Raw genomic sequence first — 20,675 nt, forward strand, 5'->3', positions numbered from 1 at the left:
ACAATGGACTACACAAAATCGTCAGATGCAGAGGAGCCAGGAAAAGTTCCGAAAACGAACAAACAATTTGACATCGAAAACATAGCAGCTGACCCTGAAACAGGACTAAGTACAACGCAATCTGTGGAAAAGGCAGCGCCTTCAAATTCAGCTCAAAAGGAAAATAGGGGCATACTGCACAGTGCACACCCCGTCGGTAAAGAGGAATAACTTCAAACCGGAACAAAGCCTGGCGAAGAAATTTTTTTGCATGCCCGCACAGTTCGCTGTTTTTGCTGGACCCTCGTTTCAAAGAGGCCCACCAGGGGTGCACCAACAATCCATCGCATTTCTGTGAAGACAATTGTTGAAGGGATGGAAGACACGGATAGGTTCGTATTTCTGTGCACACGCTTAAAAAAGATAAAAAAGGAGTAAAATGGGGGAGTAATTGCAGCTTCTAGTCCCCTAGACTGCAATTACTCCCCACTTTAGTCCCTGGGTCCTACATTTACTCTCCAGAACTGCAAATTGTCACTGAACTTTATCACAAATGGTCTTCCAACGTGGAATGGTCTTCCATTCGCAACAATTGTCTTCACAAATGGTCTTCCGCAATGCAACAGTCTACGTAAATATCTGCTCCTGGTCAATTTGATGACATAAGGCTGGTATAGCTCAGCCAACTCCACAGTTTTTGCTCCCAAACAGAGTAAGAAACAGCGTTCCTGTCTTTGCAAATTGTGCCCTATATGTATGTCGCAAGATTTTATATACCTCGACAGAGCAGTAGCGCGGCGAGTTTGCGCCCGGGGGAGGGTAAACGTGAAGCCCCCCCGCCCCTCGCTGCAGTCAGAAACTCTGTAAACAACCAAACGAAAACACACATTTGCTCTGCCGAGATCGCAAATTCAAATTCTCTTAATTCCCACATACTCTCTTGCGAGGGCGCCCGAAGCAGCTGCCCCTCTAGCCCCCCTATCGCTACGGCTCTCTCACTCGATATATCACGGTTGACGGTTTGATTCAAAGTATTTTGTATGCACGCGAATTGTGTAGCTGGGACTCTTAGAACAGAGCGTGAAATGCTGTCTCCACGCTGTGACATTCATTTACTCCCGGCGTTATAGGGACTATATTTTGTGGCAATACATTTAGTCTCCAAAAGGACCAAATCTACTCTTTTTTTTTTTCTTCTTAGAATGCAGATATAGAGAGAGCGCCATGCCTGCGATATTTCTTCGCACATTTGCGGTTTTCACTTGAGTCACCTCCCGTACACAGAGACTCTATGTCGAATCTTGCAGTGCTGCCTTCTTTTGTATTGTATTTCTCTATTAATACGGTACATTGAAACTCTGCAAGACTCTTTATGCTGTAGAAATCTCGCGGTAGAAGAGAGAGGATCAAAGCACGAGGCCACAATGCCAGACATAACCACTCCAGCAACACTCACTAACACACAGTATTGCTGCATAGACGAAATGAGAGAAATATAGATAGAAAATTGGAAACACTAACCGATGGTCCCAGTCCCGGTACCACGTTAATAATAATAATTGGGTTGGGCACGAAGTTCATTAGTCCCCTTCTCGCCCTAAATAAGCGAAATAGCGTTGCCAAGCAACAGCTTCGTCTAAATTACCGTCGGGACACATGCTGTGCAAGGTGAGACAACGGCCTTTCGCAAGACCGTTCCATGGCGCAACACAAAATCGCAAAAAGCAGCAGCAGCAGTAAAAAAGAAAAAAGAAATGCCTCACGGTTCATGGTTGCTTCGGCTGTAGTGCACGACATTCAGTTTTCCAGGAGGCATACCTGTTACAGTTCTCACGTTGTTGCAACTTCCTCTCCAGTACGCTGAAAACATTTCTATTCCTCTCTAATATATCAGAATGACACATCAGCGACGTGGCTAAGGTTAATCGCAAGCACACGAAGAAGTAAAACACAAGGATGACAAAGGACTAAGCGAATAACGGACGTAACACACACACGTGTACACTGTGTTGAACCGTTGAATCCTGTTGAAGAGATGGACTGTGCTGCGATATTCCTAGACTGTCCAGCAAAAACGTAACTATGTAAACTTTGTACTGAACATACCGTAGAAATACCCTGATAAAGTTCCATCACTTCAACCTTGTGCTTTCTTCACAATTCTGAACACGATCCGCAGTTCGTACCGACGCAGAGACACAATAGACAGTTTTAGCAGACCGTTGATAACGTGAGATAAACTGATGTTCTGAGGCTGGAACAACATAGAAGGGACAGATACAAACAAAGCCTCAAATTGCCTAAGAAATCAAAACGATGAAAGATGAAAGTCACTGAAAAGTTTAGCCAGCTGGATTACCGGTCCAGGGATCTACCAATCGTTGATAACGTGGCTAGCGTCTCACCGTATCAACCGGAACCAATCAGTGGATAAGATTCTGAGTCACGCACGAGTGCGATTGGTTCCGATAGAGACGGTATACTAAAACTAACTGATAACGTAACGCCATGCGTAACGCACACTGATCCGAAACTCTCGTACTCAATGATTGAATGTGCGGCTTGAACGAGAGCATAGTGACTTCTGAGCAGTACCGTTTATACAGGTTACCTTGCAAACAAGCAAGAGAAAACAAACGAAGGAAATTCATGTTACATATTTACATATTTATATATAGGATATTCATGTTACATGTTACATTCATGTTACATGTTTATAAGTTACATCGTTCGTATAAAGGGTACATTTATAAGTTACGACGACTGGATTTCCGTTGAACTCTGAAGTAACCTCTATGGCTCCTACAGCGTCACGTTACAATTCGTGTTTAACCTCTAAATAGAGGTGAAGAACCTCTTCGATATGTTTAAATCTACATCTATATAAAGGTTACGCATTGCTAAAAGTTGCAATTAAGGGTACCGAGTTAGGAGTACTAGAGACAAAAAATAAATAAATAAATAAATCCAACAGGATGTTCACAATGAAAGGCGGCAGTTGACGAAAAGTGAGCCGTGAGTGAGTGACGAAAAGTATCGGTGGCTACGAACTTTCACTTTTAAAAATGGGGGGGGGGGGGGGGTGTCGAGGTAGCTTGCCGTTGTTGGCCGCACTCAAGTGGGCATCGTCACGACTATAGCTAAAAAAATGAAAAGAAGGTGGGAGAAAGGAGAGTTGAGGACTTCAAAGTGACTTTTAAAAATGGACTTCACCTTATAGCACGCTCCTAGCCAACCATCATCTCGAATGATATCGTTATGTGACCTGGTTTGTTGAAAACGGGAGGCGTACGCCTTTTTTGTGACAATTCTGAACAGCATAAGTGTCACAAAAAGACGTACGCCTCCTGTTTTCAACAAATCAGGGCAGATAACGATATCATTCGAGATGATGGTTGGCTAGGAGCGTGCTATGCGGTGAAGTTCACTTTTAAGGGAGTACTCCTCTCCTGATTTCGGCCGTCTTGTTGTTCGTTCTTGTTCGTTCAGCATCCCCGCACGGGATATTTTAGTGGAAGAAAAAATAACCAGCCGCTCATGGGGCGAAAGTTCCTCCGCGTCTTATGCGGAGTATTCGCACGGCGCCGGAATGTCGGTAATGGCGTATGTGCCCATAAAGCAGACGACACCATTGACCCTGTCGTCTGCTACGGTATACGTTGTTGGGCGCTATGCGTGCGGTTAATATTATTCAGAGTAGTCGCATACGCTGTCAAACTATAAGTAGTCTAAGTGACTGTTACAGTAATATGGGTTTGTGACAATTAAAGGCCACTAATTCCTCCTCAAACATGCCAACCTTGCAGCAGTGTACGTAGATGTATGCTTCAGTATTTCATATATAACGAACTCCATGTTCAAAAGGCATTATTTGCAATGGAAATATGTTCAACTTTTATATTGCGAGTGACTAAACGTGCGTAATTTTTTTAAATTCGTAGTCAACAAACTATTGAGCGTTTGCAAGTGTAAAAACGCGAATTCAGAAAGTTTAGCTTTCAAAAGAAACCTGCTGAAATTTTAAGTTTCGGGTGACCAGACTATTGGTAGCTTGCACGAGCAAAAGCGAATTCAGAAGCGTTCATTCTCAAAAGAAACATGCTAAAATTTTAAACTCGCAGTGATCGAACTATTGATAGTTTGCTGGAGCGAAACGCGAATTCAGAAGGTTTCACTTTCAAAAGAAACACGCCGAAATTATAAATTAGGAGGGAATAAACTATCGGTAATTTACAGGAGCGAAACGCGAATTCAGAAAATTTCATTTTCAAAAGAAGCCTTCTGAAATTTTAAATCCGGAGTGAAGAAACTCTTGATATAGCTAACAGGAGCAAAACTAAAATGTAATTTCGGATTGAGTAGACTGTTGATAGTCTGCAGTAGCGAAACGCGAAGGCTTCGTTTTGAAAAGAAACATGTTAAAACTTTAAAATTTAGAACGAATAACTGATAGTTGTGCAGGCAGGAGCGAAACGCGAAGTCAGGAGGCGTGCTGGATTAGCCTGGCCTAAGCGACGTGAAGCTCGGTGTCACGATACTATCGATAGTCCGACAAACTATCGCGATACTATCGAAATTCCGGCTCACTGGATAGTTGGAGAATCGACAGTCAAAAACAATCGATAGTATCGCCGATTACTATGAGTGAGAGTTGTTCTCACGACATAGATTTAGGCTCTCGCGTACAAGTGAAAGGGTGAAAGCGAGGGTGTGTGATGCATCGAAAACGTCGCGTACCCCGCATGCAAGCGCATTTATGAGAAACCTCCGGGTCTGCCGTCACGGGCTTCTTGGTAACGCAGAATAGCAGGGGTGTGACGTTTTTTTTTTTTAATATTTGTGGGACGCTTCGCGACTCCCCTCGAAACGTGTCGCGACCCGCAGTCTGGGAACCACTGCCCTAACCTATGACGGGTACGCAGTGAAACTTGGGGGACCTCGATATTCCTGGTTGCGAAATGCCCGATCTCGAAATTCACGTTCTCGAAACAAGGAAAATAGAGGGGAATGCTTGATTGCTTCGTACGCCGTGTTCAAAGACACGACAGCACTCTTTAACCACTCAAATTCACCAGGTTTTCGATGTCTTTTCGAAGTCGTCTTATGTTTCGAAGTCGTCTTAGCTCGCGAAAGCCACATTTTAGCAGCCGTTAAGACTTAGTAGGGCGGGCACGCCGGAGCAGCATGCTGGTTATTTTATTATTTGGTTAGTACAAGTTCGGTATTTGCATTTTTATGTCCAGGTTATAGTCTAAGCTCGCCGTTCGCAGTTTCCTGCGCGCGACCGCGCATTTTATAGTCAGATAACATTTATTCACAGTAGTTTATTTTGCAACGGCGATTGCGATCACTTTATTTCGAGGTACAGCCGTCAAACATTAGCAGCCTATCGAAGATGGGCGCGAGAGTTCCGACAAGGAACACTCAAGACGACTTGTGGTGCATTTGAAAGCAATAGGGAAAAACTGTATCGTAGATCTCAATGCTCCAATCAGTGCTGCTGAGTTTTGCGCCAAGACACCCATTTATAGAGGCAGCGATACCCAGCGGCCTTTGCACCACTTTACCAATCGAGACAAGCGGCAAGGAAATAGGAGATGGGTACAGCACGCAAGCGAGCGTTTACCATTGCCTCAATCAGGAGGCGCTTCCTGAAATGTTAGTTATAAACGGCTCTGTGTTAGTGCTCAACTGCGCAGATGTACGAGATTAGATGGGAACTTGTTTCGAAGCCTGGAGGCGCCATATTGCCCCACGCTTAATATTTCAAAGCGACTATTGTGCGGAACGCTTAGTTCACAGCAATAATCCTTCGCAATTCCGACGCACATTGTCCCTTTTATGCCGTTTGATAATTAGTTTCTTAATAGTGGTATTATCTTTCGCATTTATTTATAGTTGTGTTAGTATTATACACGTATTATGCTACTGTATAAAACTTTGTTTCGTGTGCCCCCACCCTCCGTGTAATGCCCTTAGAGGGCCCTTCGGGTACTTAAATAAATAAATAATTAATTAGTTTCCGGATGCTCTCCCTGGATGGACCCTAACGGTTGCGTTACACTTTTATGCAGGGGTCTTATTGTTGTAAAAAAATGAAAGATAGAAGAAGAGAAAACAAATGATCGCTTTCTGTAGCAAAACCGCCCCCTATAGAGCGGCAGAGAATGACATAGTCAGGCAGTAGAAGCAAGAATGGCTCAGTAATAGTACAGTATGGCACTTCTCTATGCTGTACATGAACTTGTACATTTGTGCTTGTGCACGTACATGTGCTTGTACATGTGTACGCTGTACATTTGTGAAGTTGTATAATGTATACTACCACGTAGATTACAAATTTAGATCATATCGCTGGACGTTTCAACACTTGGTAGTGATAGTGAGGTAATTATGTTTCGACTGTTATCTTTAGAAAGCTTTTAGCTGGCACTTTTCCAAGTGCTAGCTATAGAAAACATGGATACTTTACAGCGGACTGTTTAATATGAACCGAAAGAAATGATTGGGTACTTGAGGAAAGGAAAGTACCAAAGAAAAGTACTTAAAGTACAGTACAAAGTACACAAATCGAAATGTACTTTAAGTAAAGTACAAGTACTGTGAAATGTACTTAAAGTAGTACCTGAGTACCTGGTACTTCAAGTACTTCCCATCACTGGTCTAATTGCATTCTCAGGTTGTGTATGGGTGGCGGTCACTCTTTCGTGGTAAGTGAACCTAATGAAAGCCACACTTCGGAATAAAAAACACGCGTGGTGGTGATGGTGGTGATGGTGAAAGGGCTCGCCGTTGTCGGCCTCACAGAGGTGGGCAACGTCACGACTGACGCCTTGCGGAATGTGCGTCCTGGGCCGACTTCTAAAAACCAGGCACTCGTGCTGAGTAACGCAGACGAGTCAAACAAAACGGCAACCAAACAGAAAGCATCGGATTTCGAAATTAGCTAAATGAAATTAATATACAAACTGCCTTAACCCAACAGGGGAACGAACCATGCGCCAATGCGGACATCATCATCAAACACACCAACAGGCATCATCATTAGCCACAGTTTTGTCTGATGACGATGCCTGTATGGGCGTCGAGACGTCACATTAAATTTGTTCCCCTGTTTGGTTAACGTCTTGGCTTTTGGTCTATTTTCAAATTATCTCAATGTAGGGGACTACTATCGTCTTCTAGTGGTCGTTTTAAGTTTTGTCTCGCACAGCGTACAAGGATACTGTGTCCATTTGAACTGGGCTTGAGGTAGAACCCCAACATTTAGAGTGGACCCCCCTTTAGTTCAGCCCCTGTGTTCCGTTTTAGCCTCAACTCAGCATTCTATAGAAGGAGAGATAAATACGGGCATTGCGCAAGAAGAATATTAGGTCATTACTCTACTCAACAATAGACGCGAACCACCATTTTCCGTCGGAAGTAAAACTTGAAAATAACAAGAAAAGCAAAAGAACGTTCTTTGCTGTGCATGCATGAATAGAAGTATATACCGGGGACGTTCGAGGCCAGATTAGCTTTGGTGGCTTTCAATTAAGCTTTAATCAGCTTTATTCTTGACATGCGTTGCTGCATCCCCTAGAAGTGAAATGAACTGCGAGAAACTATAACAGGAACGAGGAACTCGACGAACATGCCTAGAATGCTGCTCTGTGCTCACTATGAAGTTAACAAGTGCTGATAACGCTGCATCTCTCTTATTGGGTTCCCATACGCCCAGCACCTTTACTATATCGGATTATTGTCTATTGTCCAAGCGGTCTAGAGCAGACTTCAATGTAGCTCTTTGGGAGGCATATATCTTGTGCAGTGCATGTTTTTCCACGTATGTACAAACTGGAACTAGCCCTGCCGACTTTATGGAGAAACTGTCGACCATACGGAACGTTAAGACGAAACGGATCACGGAATTTCAGCTCCGGGTCTACCTGGTGAAGCAAGGATGTTCATCCTTGCTTCCCCTCGGCTTGTAACCATTGCCTTCTGCATATGTCTTCTGTCAGCAATTTTAACAGGTGTGTGCATCAGTGTTGCAGCGTAGCTAATGGGATCTTCGACTGGCGGTACCAATGTTCTAAGCCAGAACGCTCCAAGCTGGAGGAAGAAAGAAGATGGAAGAAAGAAACAACTGCCGAAGCTGTTGTCAGAACGCTCCGTTTTTACTAGAGTCACTAAATAAGCTATACGCTTCAGAGTATCGACACTGAAGCAACAGGGTGAGGTGGAGCCGCCATGTTGTTTCCGTTTGACCTCCAGCGCCATCCATGGAGCACTCTTCTTCCACTGCCTCAGCAGCTTATTAGCTTATTTAGTGACTCTAGTTTTTACTAGTGGAAGACAGAGCGCTCTAGAGCGATCGGTGGCTGCCAGTCGACGATGCCATAAAATATTTGCAGCGCTCTGCGGCTCGTTCCGATTCACTTTCGCAAAGATCCGGCACCATGCATACCGCGGCATCAAGATAAGATGTGGAGATAATCAGAGTCATCAAATGTCTCTTACTGTACCCTCACCCTCGCAATGAGGAAGTGGCGACGGGTAATAACGAAACAAAACAAGCAACGCGGATATCGTGGGTGCGAGGTATATATGCTCTCTACGATACCGGATAACGATTGACACGCTTGAGATCGGCCAACCAGGAACAGTAAGCCGTGCGGATAACGAATTTACCCCTTTCTCGAAGTAAGATAATTTGGCCGGAAGTCAAACACACGTCTTCGGACGGCTTACGTCGTGATACAGGCATTCGCATATTCGCACGTAGCATCACTCACTATCTATGCCATCTTCGTGTCTGGGCTTACGGATACACAAAAAGTAGCACAGAAGTCATTTTTAACACCCGGTTTTCTTCCTATAAAACTGTTAAGTGGGCCAGTAAGATGCACCATGCGAAGTAATTCACACCACAGAGTCATAATTATCGCAGAAATTGAATTTAAAGTACGCCGCAAAAAGGCGACCGTGCGCAACGGCGGTGAAGAGCAGTACCAGCCTGCGATCTGCCTGGAACCTCGCGCTGACGCTATAAGGAGAACGCTCGCTGATTGGTCTAAAGAAATGTTGTCTGCTACTCCGCTGTCGTCTGCTACTCGGCTGTTCGGGGTTCTGAAAAAGCCTTGCTCCTGGCTCGGTAATGATTCGGTCGCTGGTTTACGGCGGCAACGGAACAAGGCGCTGACCTCCACTGCCCGGCGAACCAGACCGAGTTCTCCTTATAAAGTCATCCGTCACGTGGCATCATACCTTCTCATCCTCGTTATACCTGGAGTTTTTTTTTCTGGGAAACAAATTGCACACATCAAAACCTTTCGCGCTATTCGGTAAAATGACCCACACACTTTCATCAGACCTCTTAATCTGAAAATTTTTTGGATGGCCTTCTGTACTCCTTTAACCTAACAGGGAAACGAACCATGCGCCTATGCAGACATCATCATCAGACACACCAACAGGCATCATCAGTACCCACAGTTTTGTCTGATGACGATGCCTGTATGGGCGTCGAGACGTCACATTAAATTTGTTCCCCTGTTTGGTTAACGTGTATATTAATTCCATCATGCCTCTTGGCTTTTGGTCTATTTTCAAATTATCTCAATGTGGGGGACAACTATCGTCTTCTAGTGGTCGTTTCTTATTTAAGTTTTGTCTTGTACAACGCATAAGGATCCTGTGTCCATTTAAACTGAGCTTGAGGCAGAACCGCAACATTTAGAGTGGACGTTTCAGTCCCTGTTTTCTTTTTTGTCCTGAATTCAGCATTATAGAGGGAGAAATAAATACGAGCATTGCGCAAGAAGAATATTAGGTCGTTACTATACTCTCCAATAGACGCGATCACTTTAATTAGCTTTATTCTTGTTAATGAAATCGATACATAATAATTAAATAAATTTAACCCTACTCCACACCATAACGTTGAAGCGTTACATGAAATTCCTTTTGTGTCGGCTCACATAATCAACCGGAAAGACATCGTAAAATTTTGGAAGAGACACTGTTTCGATTCGAAATTCAAATATAGAATTTCATATTCGATTCGGAATTCGAACCAAATCTAAATTATTCGCTTCCCGTATGCGAAAAATCTGAATATCCGCACAACCGTACCTACAGTGTATTACGATTATGGACCACGAGAATAAACCGATGCCGGTCCCCTCAACATGCCGCTTCTGTTTCAACACACTGACCAATTCCACTGACAACACAGTCGAGCGACCGAATGTAATGTCTGCTACAAAACTCCCGGAGCGTAAAAAAAGCACATAACGTAACGCTAGACGGGTCTGGCAACGCTAAACTAGAGCAGAAAAAAAAAAAAAAAAAAAAAAGAACCCGAAAGAGAAAGACCTTGTGTCACAGTGCAGACCAATTAGAAACTCACAAAAATGCGCCTTATAAGCGTGGTTCTTAAAAGCGAAAGAGAGGGAAGATCCACCCCGTATTGGCCTTGCCCATTTGCTACACCTTTTATTGTATCTTTTACTCTGTTTCACGATCCCGATATATCGACGCAGAGAATAAAGTGGAACGAAAGCTAGAAAGTTTACGATAGCGATCGAGCGGGCTTTCCGAGATCGAGTGGGGGCGATAAGGGCCTCTCCCATGCAGAGGATGGAGAGGGAGTGACCCCGGACAAGCGCGAAGACCGAGCGGCTCAGCGTGCACAACAGCTTCTTCAATCTAAGCATCCCACATTTTTCGCTTTTCAGCGGGATGCATCTCATCACGCTGCGTCTGTCTCTGTTCCTGTTGCTCGCCGCAGCGGCGACTGCAGAGTACAATGACAACGATACCGCATCTTCCGAAGAAAGTGATCTGACGGAGGATAAACTCGTCGAGCAATGGAAGGGGATGGAACAGCTCATTCAGCGCACCTTGGATGCCGGCCTCAGGATCATTCTACCGCAGATGCTGAAGATGAATAGTGAGCTGGATTTGTCACCCGATTGCTCGGCGGCGTTCTTCACAGTCATGCGCAAGATGAGGCAGATGGACAATGAAGTGCTGCGAAGTGAGTAAAAAACATGTTTTCCCTTCGATGTTTGGCAGTGAGGCAAAGCTGATTGACAGTTGATGGCGTGATTGATTGATTGATTGACTGAGATGTAAAAAAATATGGAGATATGAGATCCGACAAAGTATGGTGGGGCTACTTCAGAATTCGTGAATAGAAGAGAAAGTAGAAAAAACAACCTCGAGATGACCAAGAGGCATTAGAGAGTTTTAGTACGTCGTACGCTATCGCCTTTGCGTACGTAAGGGATAGCGTTGGTGGTCATGCGCTCTGCGTGAAGCTCTCGTTCTGTTATGGGCGTGCGCAGAACCAGTAACGCTATCCCTTACCGACGCAAAGGCGATAGCGTAAGATGTACTAAAATTCCCCATAAAAAGAAAAAAAAAAGAACAGCGTGTTAACACTGCACCGTAGACAGTTACCGGTATCGCTGATGTACTTGTGCGATATGTACCACAACGCGTTAGGAGTATTAAACTGGAATAAGCACCGCAGCAAAGCGTGCGCACCGCCTGAGAGCTTGTTCCGTAAATTTCAGGTGGTACGAACCGTCACGCAGGGCCGGCATGATGGCCCCCAATCGCGAAAGTCAATTTTTCAAATTTTCCCTCAGCAACACGAGTGATTACAGCGACGGAGCCTCACTGACGCAGGTTTCCATTTGAATCAAGGGGAAATCAACGTGAAGGTCAAGGAGAAATACATAAGAACGATGATGATGATGGTAGGAGAAAAAAATATGGAAATGTGAACCCGAACGAAGTAGGGTGCGCACTGCTTGTTTCTACGGCGGAACACTTCAAAGGACTCGTTCGCCAGCATTGTTTTCACACTGCTTTCAAACACATAACGCGCTGACGGTTATATTGTTGCGGTGTCCACAAACAACATTAGAGCGCCATACATGTGGAACGTCCAATCTTTACCTCTTGCCAGCTTAATTGCCCCTGTGTGTGCTCTGTCCTGTATAAACAACTCGGTTCTGTAGTTGTTTTTTTTTTTCGTTCCTAGTTGGTCGCTGTTAAGATTTCTATCAGTTAATGGAGAAACGTGCGCGTAGCTTTTTTGCTCAAAATTCTTTTTCTCGTACTGTTTCACACAGAAACGGGGCCGCGCAGAAAGCGAGGCTATACTTTCGTAACACACACCAAAGCATATACAACAGTGTTCGGAATTTTATGAAGAAAGTAAGGAATATATTTTGCGCCTGTGCATATAGCAGGGGGAGAGGACCCCCTAACAGGCGCTCGCACCAAGCCGCCTTGATTCCTGACGCCGGACCTGAGTGAACGCCAATGAGATCTAATTGAATTGAATTGAATTTAAAAAAATGAGGGAAATTGAACGCGTCGTCCGACGACCTCTGCTACTCCCAGACTGCAACTGCGACTCCCAACTTTGTTGGTGTTCACTCTGGGAGTTCCACTGGGACTTCTAGGGTTCACTATATTAGGAAGGTGGTCATTAGACATAGTAAAAACGGTCATGGATACACTATTTGGCTCATAACATCGGTGATGGGGGTGATGGTGAAAGGGATCGCCGTTTTCGGCCTCACAGATGTGGGCAACGTCACGACTGATGTGCTGGGGGAATGTGCGTCCTGGGCAGACTTCTAACATCGAAGAGTGATCCATACACTCGAGCCACCTATATAAAACTTCGAGCTGAAAGAAGAATAAGGCGAGCCAGCTGGTGTGACGTAGACTGAAGATCCATACCTTGAGCTTGAAGAGGGCTGAAAGGACGACACAGCTATAGTGAGTTAGTCAGTTTTGAGTTAGTGTAGCTGTGTCGTCCTTTCAGTCCCCTCCTTAAACTCAAGCTATCAATCTTCAGTCTATATAAGACGTCAATATCTTCCAATATGCAGACTATATAGACCGTTTTCGGTGACACTCTTTAGTTTAGTAGTCTTTCGGTGTCACTTCAAGTGACTATCTGCACATCGTCAGAGTCAGACTATTGAACGGCGAAGGCAACGGCTGCCTCGTACCCCTGATGCGATTTGAACACGCTCAGTTTGGAACGCGTGCAACATGTCTGTAATGGTTGGTGGCATTTCATTCCTGGGCGGTCTGCCTGCTGATATGAAGGCATGTTGCTCGCGACGGGTTGTGCGTCCTGGGCCGACTTCACAGGGAACTTTCGCACACTTGTCGAAGGCTGAGAGCGAACGGGAGAGAAAATGTACACAATACGTTTGAGACGCTTGTCGGTTGCGTCTAACACGAAAAACGTGTAGTTCCCGTAACACTATTGCAGCAAATCCGTGGCAACTCGACTACCGAAAGCGTCGACTAATAAAGTCGCAGATTAGATGTTAGTCCGAAGATTGATGAGGAAGAAAACAAAGAGAGGTAACTGGAGCTCCTCGAATGCAGGGTTGTCGTCTGTTACGTGACAATTATTCGCAACAAAGCGCACATTTTTTAGACTGTACAGTAAAGCATCATTATAACGAATTCTACAGGAACGAAAGAAAATTTGATATAAGCGGCAGTTCGATTAAAGCGGAAGTGGCACAAACACAGTGACAGTAACCTCGGAAGCGCACGGAAACAAGAAGTGCTCATACAAGCAAATGACCTTTGGTGATGAGCGCCTTGGTAGTCTTTTAATTTGTATGGGCAAAGAGAGGGAGAGAGACTTTAAGTTGTGTTTGCCATGGCTTTCGCCGGCTTGCCCTTGGCACTAAGCGGAGTCGACTGGCATGTCAGTTGGATTAATCGGATTCGAAACGCCTGCTTTATAACGAATTCAAAAATGATCTTTAAAAACAAATTCGATATAAGCGGCAGTTCGATAAAAGCAAAAGTGGCACAAACAGAGTGACAGCAAGCTCAGAAGCGCGCGGAAACACCGCGGGACTCTTAAAGAAATGCTAAAGCAAGCAAAGGAACCTTGGTAGTCTTTCAATTGATGTGGTCAAAGAGTAAGAGAACGAGACATAAGTTGCGTCTGCCGCGGCTTTCACCGGCTTGCCCTTCGCACTAAGCGGGGTCACTGGCAGGTCACTTCGAATAATCGTTTCGCAGCGCCTGCATTCCGGTCGGGACATCATGAGACTTCGAATATAACGATAATTAAAAGCGATCTCGGCATAGCGAGCGTTGTCATTTTTTGACAATTCACGCAGTGGCACTAGCGTCGGGCGCGCGTGGCAATTTTCCACTGCAAACAACAACAACATATAAATCATGACTATGCAAGACATGTTATTTCCCCCTGTTCTCTGGAATAGAAAGGCGCGCCGCGTTACCGCAGACCTGGACAGAACACATTTCCGCGCCACATTCATAACTTGGTTTAATATTCTCGGCCCGTATACGCGACATTCGTCATAAAGCATCCCGGGTCAACTCTGTGCGGAATTTCGACCAGTAAAACGATTTTTCATTCCGGCTGGAATCAGAGAGGCAGCTTTCGGGGTGGCTCGCAGGACTGGAATGTCTGAGATCTCTAAGTAGGACAAACATGCCCACTTGGTGACTGATTTTAAATTTATCGCCCCCTCCAAAAAAAAGAAGAATCTGCGAAAGGCCTAAAAAAATAGGTCTTTCCCCTTAGTGAAAGTGTATGCGGATATGTTGAGGTGTATACTGCAGTTGGTGACGGCAGACGGTCGCTATTTCACGCGCGACAGCTTCCTCGTGGAGTCTCAAATTAAATATTTATGTGTGCAAAGGAGGCGTTCAAAGCGCGCGTGTTTGAAGCAGCTCCGCAATGTAGGGCGAAGGGGCTGTAAAACACCTCACAGATTCGCGGAAATGTTCATGTGCACCTAAACAATGCAGGCGGTCTGCGCAACTGTCACGGGGCGCATGTGTGTATTAATGGGTATAGGGCCGACACAAGCATACAAGCCTGCACTGAAAAACGAGCGCGCTTCTTTTTCTGCATTTTTCAGACGCCCGTTTGGTTCACGTTATTCTTCGCGAGGATTTATTTATATATTTATTTAGCCTCGTCGCCAGGGAGCAGATGTACAAAATGTGATAATGTGAGGCATATTATAATGCATCATCTTTCTTGCGTACAACGTAAAATGCTCCTGTCTTCCTTTTTGGTGCCCTCTTAACAGGGTTACCATAATTAATCAAGCAATTAATAAATCAATTAATCAATTAACACACAAGGAGGCTGTATACTTGTGTAGCTTTTCGTATAGCTCTGAAAGGAATGAAAGATACACACGCGTACGTACGCAGTTGTGCTTCAGACAACCCAGTCAGAAAGCTTGGTCTTCCTATTCTCTTTGTTTTTGCATTGGAGTGCGCGTGGTAATGTCAGAGAACTAATGGGTGGCAGTGTCCGGAGATGCCGGAAGGGCCTGTCCCCGTCCGCATGGCCTTTTTCTTTCTGAATGCGGTCTTCCTGGTTTGTACTGTACCCAAAATATCAGCACAAGAGTGCAGTGTGCTGGGCAGATGAAAAACTCTAGAACGGATCAGTCTCGGCGCGAAACGATGTCGGCGCCTCTCGTCTTGAGGCCCTTCTCTCAAAGATTTCCTCGACGATACTCGCTGGAGTTTATACCTTGCTTATTTATGTTCAGTTCGTTTGCGCAACTATTCGCTTCGGGCACATAACTATTCCCTTCACATTCGCTTGGGTTTTGAAAGTATTATTCGCAAAGCCCTATTTTTTTCTTTGCTTCCAGTACTTGATCCGCCAGCAGCGCGACGATCAGCCAGGTGATGATGGTAACCTTGACAAAAGCGCCAAGCGAGATATTGTTCTTAACCATTACAGTCTGATCTTTGTTAATGCAGTGATACAGTAAATAACACAGTGACATCATTTCCTCAAGTCGGAAGAGACGAACTGACGCAGACTTATGTGTTGAGACAGGCGGCACATCGTTGAGTCTGAGTCGAGTTGAGTCTGTTGAGAGTCGTCGCGTCATCCTACTATGCTCATCTACGATCTCTGTCTATCAGCTGACAAGAAATCCGACGCACCAGCTCGGCTTCTTGTCCCATTTTTATCGATACGACACGCCGATGTAACAGCGATGATATGACATAAGGAAATATACTAAACACACTAAGTGCTCAACTACACTATGAAAGGGGACAACGAAACATGTGAAAGGAACTCCTAAAATGATCTTGAGATTTCCGACATCCACGTGAAAGCTACGATCTTTTGTAGGAAACAACCGCAGAAAATTGTCTCGCTCTTCACGAGCAGCGCCAGAAATCTCGGGTTACTGTGACACCTCGACCAACGGGCGGTGATAAATTTGGATACCGATAAAGGGTACAGTGCGCACCTGAGGTAAAGCAATGAGGAAGATCGCAATCATTATTTTTAGTCCGTCCAACTCCAACTCCAAGATCGCAATCCTTATTTTTACCCCAATGCAGAATCGTTATCAGTGCGCCGACGCATATCTGGGCAAGATCAAGGAAGTCCAGCAGGTGAATACGTGGTGCTATGCAGATTGCCATGATAATGAAAGTGGGTGCGATCTCCTTGTAATAGCCAGAATCGGCTGCCGAGAGTTGGCACAATTAGACCCTCCTTATGGTCTTGCAGTTGCTTAACTATCCTGTCTGGCAAGATTCTCACAATGTGCAAACCGTCTGCTGCGTATCTTCGCCAATGCCCTATGACCTGTGTGGAAGTGTTCGTAGTGCTATTATGGTGCCTCGTATATCTTTCATCTTGGAAAGGCTGGTCACTTGGGAGCATCCTGAGACTTCTGATTCTTCCCCCGATACCTGCAGCATGGCTGAGCTTTAGTCATTAACAACAACAACAACAACAACAATAAATGATGACACAACAACAATGATGATGATGATTTAGTGATTAAGTGTGCACTGTTACCCAGGCCTTTACCAGGCTGTTCACGGGCACCTCAAATAAATTGAGATTGAAATTGAAATTGAGTGGAAAGAAGCATCTGCACGTTGGTGGTTACTTCAAGGTCGTGCTGTAGACTGGGAGGTGGTGGGTTCGAACCCTATACCACTGGTTGTGCAGTAGGAGGTTCTCCCTGGGGGTTTCCGGCAGATCTTTCAGACAGATGTCGGCACAGTTCTCGCCGAAGTCGGACCAGGACGCATGCTAACTCCCTGTTTCCCTCTCCTTCCCTCTATCCATGTGTGCACGCCGCTCATAGCCACAGTTTACTAACTACTAACGAACAGTTTACTAACTAACTAACTAGCCACAGTTGCTTCACGAAACGAAATAAACAAACAACAACAAACACACGGGCGCTCTTTGCGTGAGTTCTTTTGCGCGCTGTCATAAGTTCTATGCTTCGTGTCATATACTTATGATTTTTTCATGCACCAAACCACGTGTGATATGCTCTCCAGAGCCATAAATGTGCGACATTTTACTGTCTTTTCTTCTTTTTCTTTCTTTCTGCTGATTACATTACAAAGAGGGCAAAAACACTTTGCGGTGCCTAAGGCTAGTTTTGGGTCCGCCACAACTAATACAGTTCACATATAGTTCACACAACAGGCATTTTACTGGATTTTTTTTTATATATATATAAGGAAAGTACATAATTGCCAAAACAAATACAAAGCGAAATATACACAATAGTCTAGGTTATACTTTCATGAATCAATGATAATTATTTGCTGCGAAAATTGATTTTACCTCGATTAACAGTATCGTTTCTTCAGCTCTTTGCTCTAATATCTGGGCCGGTATCGTACAAGCCTGTCGGCCGACAATAGCAGTGCCGTGTATGAGACTACGGGGATAGATAGGAAGAACAACATCAATATGATGACGATGTGTCTCACTGCCGGCGTGTAGTATCCCACCCCATTACACGTGAGACCTTATGGGCGAGTGATATGATAATGAAGAGAAAGGAGCAATAAGAGTCATTTGTGAATGCGGTATAACACTAAAGCGTCTGGAGCAGACCTGTGGGCGCTAGGAGCTCCACAAACATTAGAAAACTCGGACGGTGTTGCACAGGGCTCTGACCAAGGTTGCCAGATTAGCCTACTTTGCGCCAAGTTGGATACTTTCTGACTGTCGTGGCGGCCAAATTTGGGCAATGGCGATTTGGGCCATCTTTGTGGATACTTTCTCGCACTGCATTTAAGACCTCCGTAGACCGAATTCGGTATACTTTTCATCGTGCACCACGTATAGTGGCGAAGTACGCACAGCGTGTTCACGTCACTGTTTCCCTTGGCCAACAGAATAGACCTCTAACGAAGAAACGTCATCATGACGTAATCATGACGTTGGTAGACACAGCGAAACCGAAACAACGTGGGCGGAGAACACCGCCGTTTCACTTGAAGCCGTATTCCTTCACGAAGGTCACGAGTGGCTTCTTTGTATTAGTGGTACACACAAATGGGGTCACGTTTTTAGTCGCTTTCGTGTCGTCATTGGCGTTCCCAGTGCACCGCGGAAAGAAAAGAAAAGAAGGCTTCATCCCAAGAGTCGCATCGTCTCAAAGTCAATGTCGCAATCCTGTGCGGAATGTGGTTTGTTATTACGACTTAGTTCGCGCTTGTTTCGTATAGAGACACCACGTGCACTCTGAGAGAAACTCGTGCCCTTCAGGCTCCAGAAGATGGAAGAGCCCGGTAGCCATCTTTGGAAAGGGCTACCGGTAGAATGGAGCAGAACAAGGCCATACAACTAATTATAATGTAATGAGTTACATAAAAATATTACAATGTGAGAAGCCACATTTGAACGTGGCTTTCTTGTGACTTATTGATTTTTTGCTAGAGTAGTTTCAGTCTACCAAGTTTACGGCGCTGTTGTACCATCTGACGTCATTTGTTTGTAAACAGGGAGAGATCTATTGGCTGCATACAAGGGGGATTCGCCAGTATTGGCTATTTTCTCAATGCGCGTTGGCAACTTTTCAGAACTTTGAACTGGCAACCCTGGTTCTGACGTCCATAATACGCTACGACAGTTTGTCTCTGCGCAGGGGAGAGAGTAAAGTTTGGAGAAACCACGTGACGAAGTGTCTGTCCAATCACGAGGCAACGATATGGGGGTTCATAGAGGAAACTACGTGCGCCTCGCCTTGAAATGTTGACCCCTTATTTGGGAGAGGGACCACTGAAGTTGCTCCACGTTAAACAGGGGAAAGAGGGAAACTGTGACGCTGCGCAGACAGCTGACCTACTTGCATGGCGTATTGCAGCCACGTTGATTGGCTTCCTGCTGATCCTATTCAACTGAGCACTAGGTATCGGCCTCTCCATTTCGCGAAGCTCACGTCCTGTATAAGGGCATTTTCAACCTCAGGTGCATACAGGAGGACATTTGGATTTTGTATGCTCTGACAAAGTGGAGTGGGAACATGCACTCTAAGAAAAAAAGGAGTAACACGGGGAGTAATTGTAGCTTCTACTCTCCTAGTCTCTAATTACTCCCCATTTTAGTTCCCTAACCCGACATTTAGTCCCGACGTTTACTCCCCAGGACTGCAAATTGTCACTAAACTTCGCGAATGGTCTCCTGAATGCAAAGGTCTACGTAAATATGTGCCCTTGGTCAATTTGAACGACATAAGGCTGTATAACTCAGAAAACGTAGCAATTTTCCAGCCACACAGAGTAAGAAACAGTTTGCGCATCTTTCTTCGCAAATTAGTATGGCGCAATATTTTATATCACTCGATATATCACGGTTGATGGTTTGCTTCAAAGTATCTTCATGCGTGCGCACCAATTATGTACCTGGGACCCTTACAACAGCGCGTGAAATGCGGTCTTCACTCTGTGACATTCATTTACTCCCGTGCATTTACTCCCGAAAGGGACTATTTTTTGTAGCAATGCAATTACTCCCCAAAAGGAGTAAAAGTACTCCTTTTTTTCTTAGAGTGTGGAAAGCGCTGCGGGAAACAAATAAAGCAAAAAGCATTAATGTCATTTTGTGAACAGACGATGTGATTCGTGCCACTATGTGAAATTCATTAAGAAGGACATTGCTGTGTATATCAAGACAAGTGTTAGGTGACGTGCTATGCCTGCTGACATAGACGTACGTATAGTAATTATTTGTGGTACACGCCCGTGACTTTTTTAAATGACTTACTTCCTTAGGTGATGAATTCAATGAAACATTTGAACAAACAAACAAACAAAAACAAACAAACAAACAAAACAAACAAACACCCCATGCTAAACAGAGCTGTATATTTCACTCAATGCAAGCTGAAACACACTGACACCGGCTGCACCCACGATTTCTCCCTATTATTTTTTTTCGCCAACGTCAACACCAACATCAACGACTTGCGATCATTACCCTCAACAGTATATAGACGTTCCATGCCCTTGTGCTGCATTTTCTGAGCTAATCACTCTTCATTCTTCCCACTCGGGCTCACTTACATGGCATACTCTTTTACGGCGCATATTGTAATTAACATCATGGGCGCCTTAATTAGCGTAAAACCTTGTCCGAAAGCACTAACGAAATGCACTTTCTGGCGTTCACGTATCGTCCACTGTGTCCAACTTCATTATCATATCTCTCTAATGTTACGCATGTAATGGGGAAGAGGGCACTGCTCTCCAGCGGTGAATCACCCCGTGTCGTAGTCACGATTTATCTGTTGCTGTATGTGTGGCACAAATCTCGTGACGAAGGAAATGTTTAATCCCGTTGGCGTTTTATGTACCGCAGTTGCGAGGTCACGCTTTAT

At 44.8% G+C, this 20,675-nt stretch overlaps 1 protein-coding gene across 1 annotated transcript in view; it reads left to right on the plus strand.

Moving 5' to 3' along the window:
* Positions 1-20,675, plus strand: part of LOC135368385 (nose resistant to fluoxetine protein 6-like) — a 44,750-nt gene that overhangs the window by 7,627 nt on the left and 16,448 nt on the right. The window contains exon 2 of the mRNA XM_064601602.1: positions 10,701-11,002. Within this exon, the coding sequence (XP_064457672.1) occupies positions 10,705-11,002 (298 nt within the window). The 5' untranslated portion in view covers positions 10,701-10,704. The remainder of the gene's footprint in view (positions 1-10,700; positions 11,003-20,675) is intronic.

Source organism: Ornithodoros turicata, chromosome 9 (assembly GCF_037126465.1).
Source record: "Ornithodoros turicata isolate Travis chromosome 9, ASM3712646v1, whole genome shotgun sequence".
Classification (NCBI taxonomy): Eukaryota; Metazoa; Arthropoda; class Arachnida; order Ixodida; family Argasidae; genus Ornithodoros; species Ornithodoros turicata.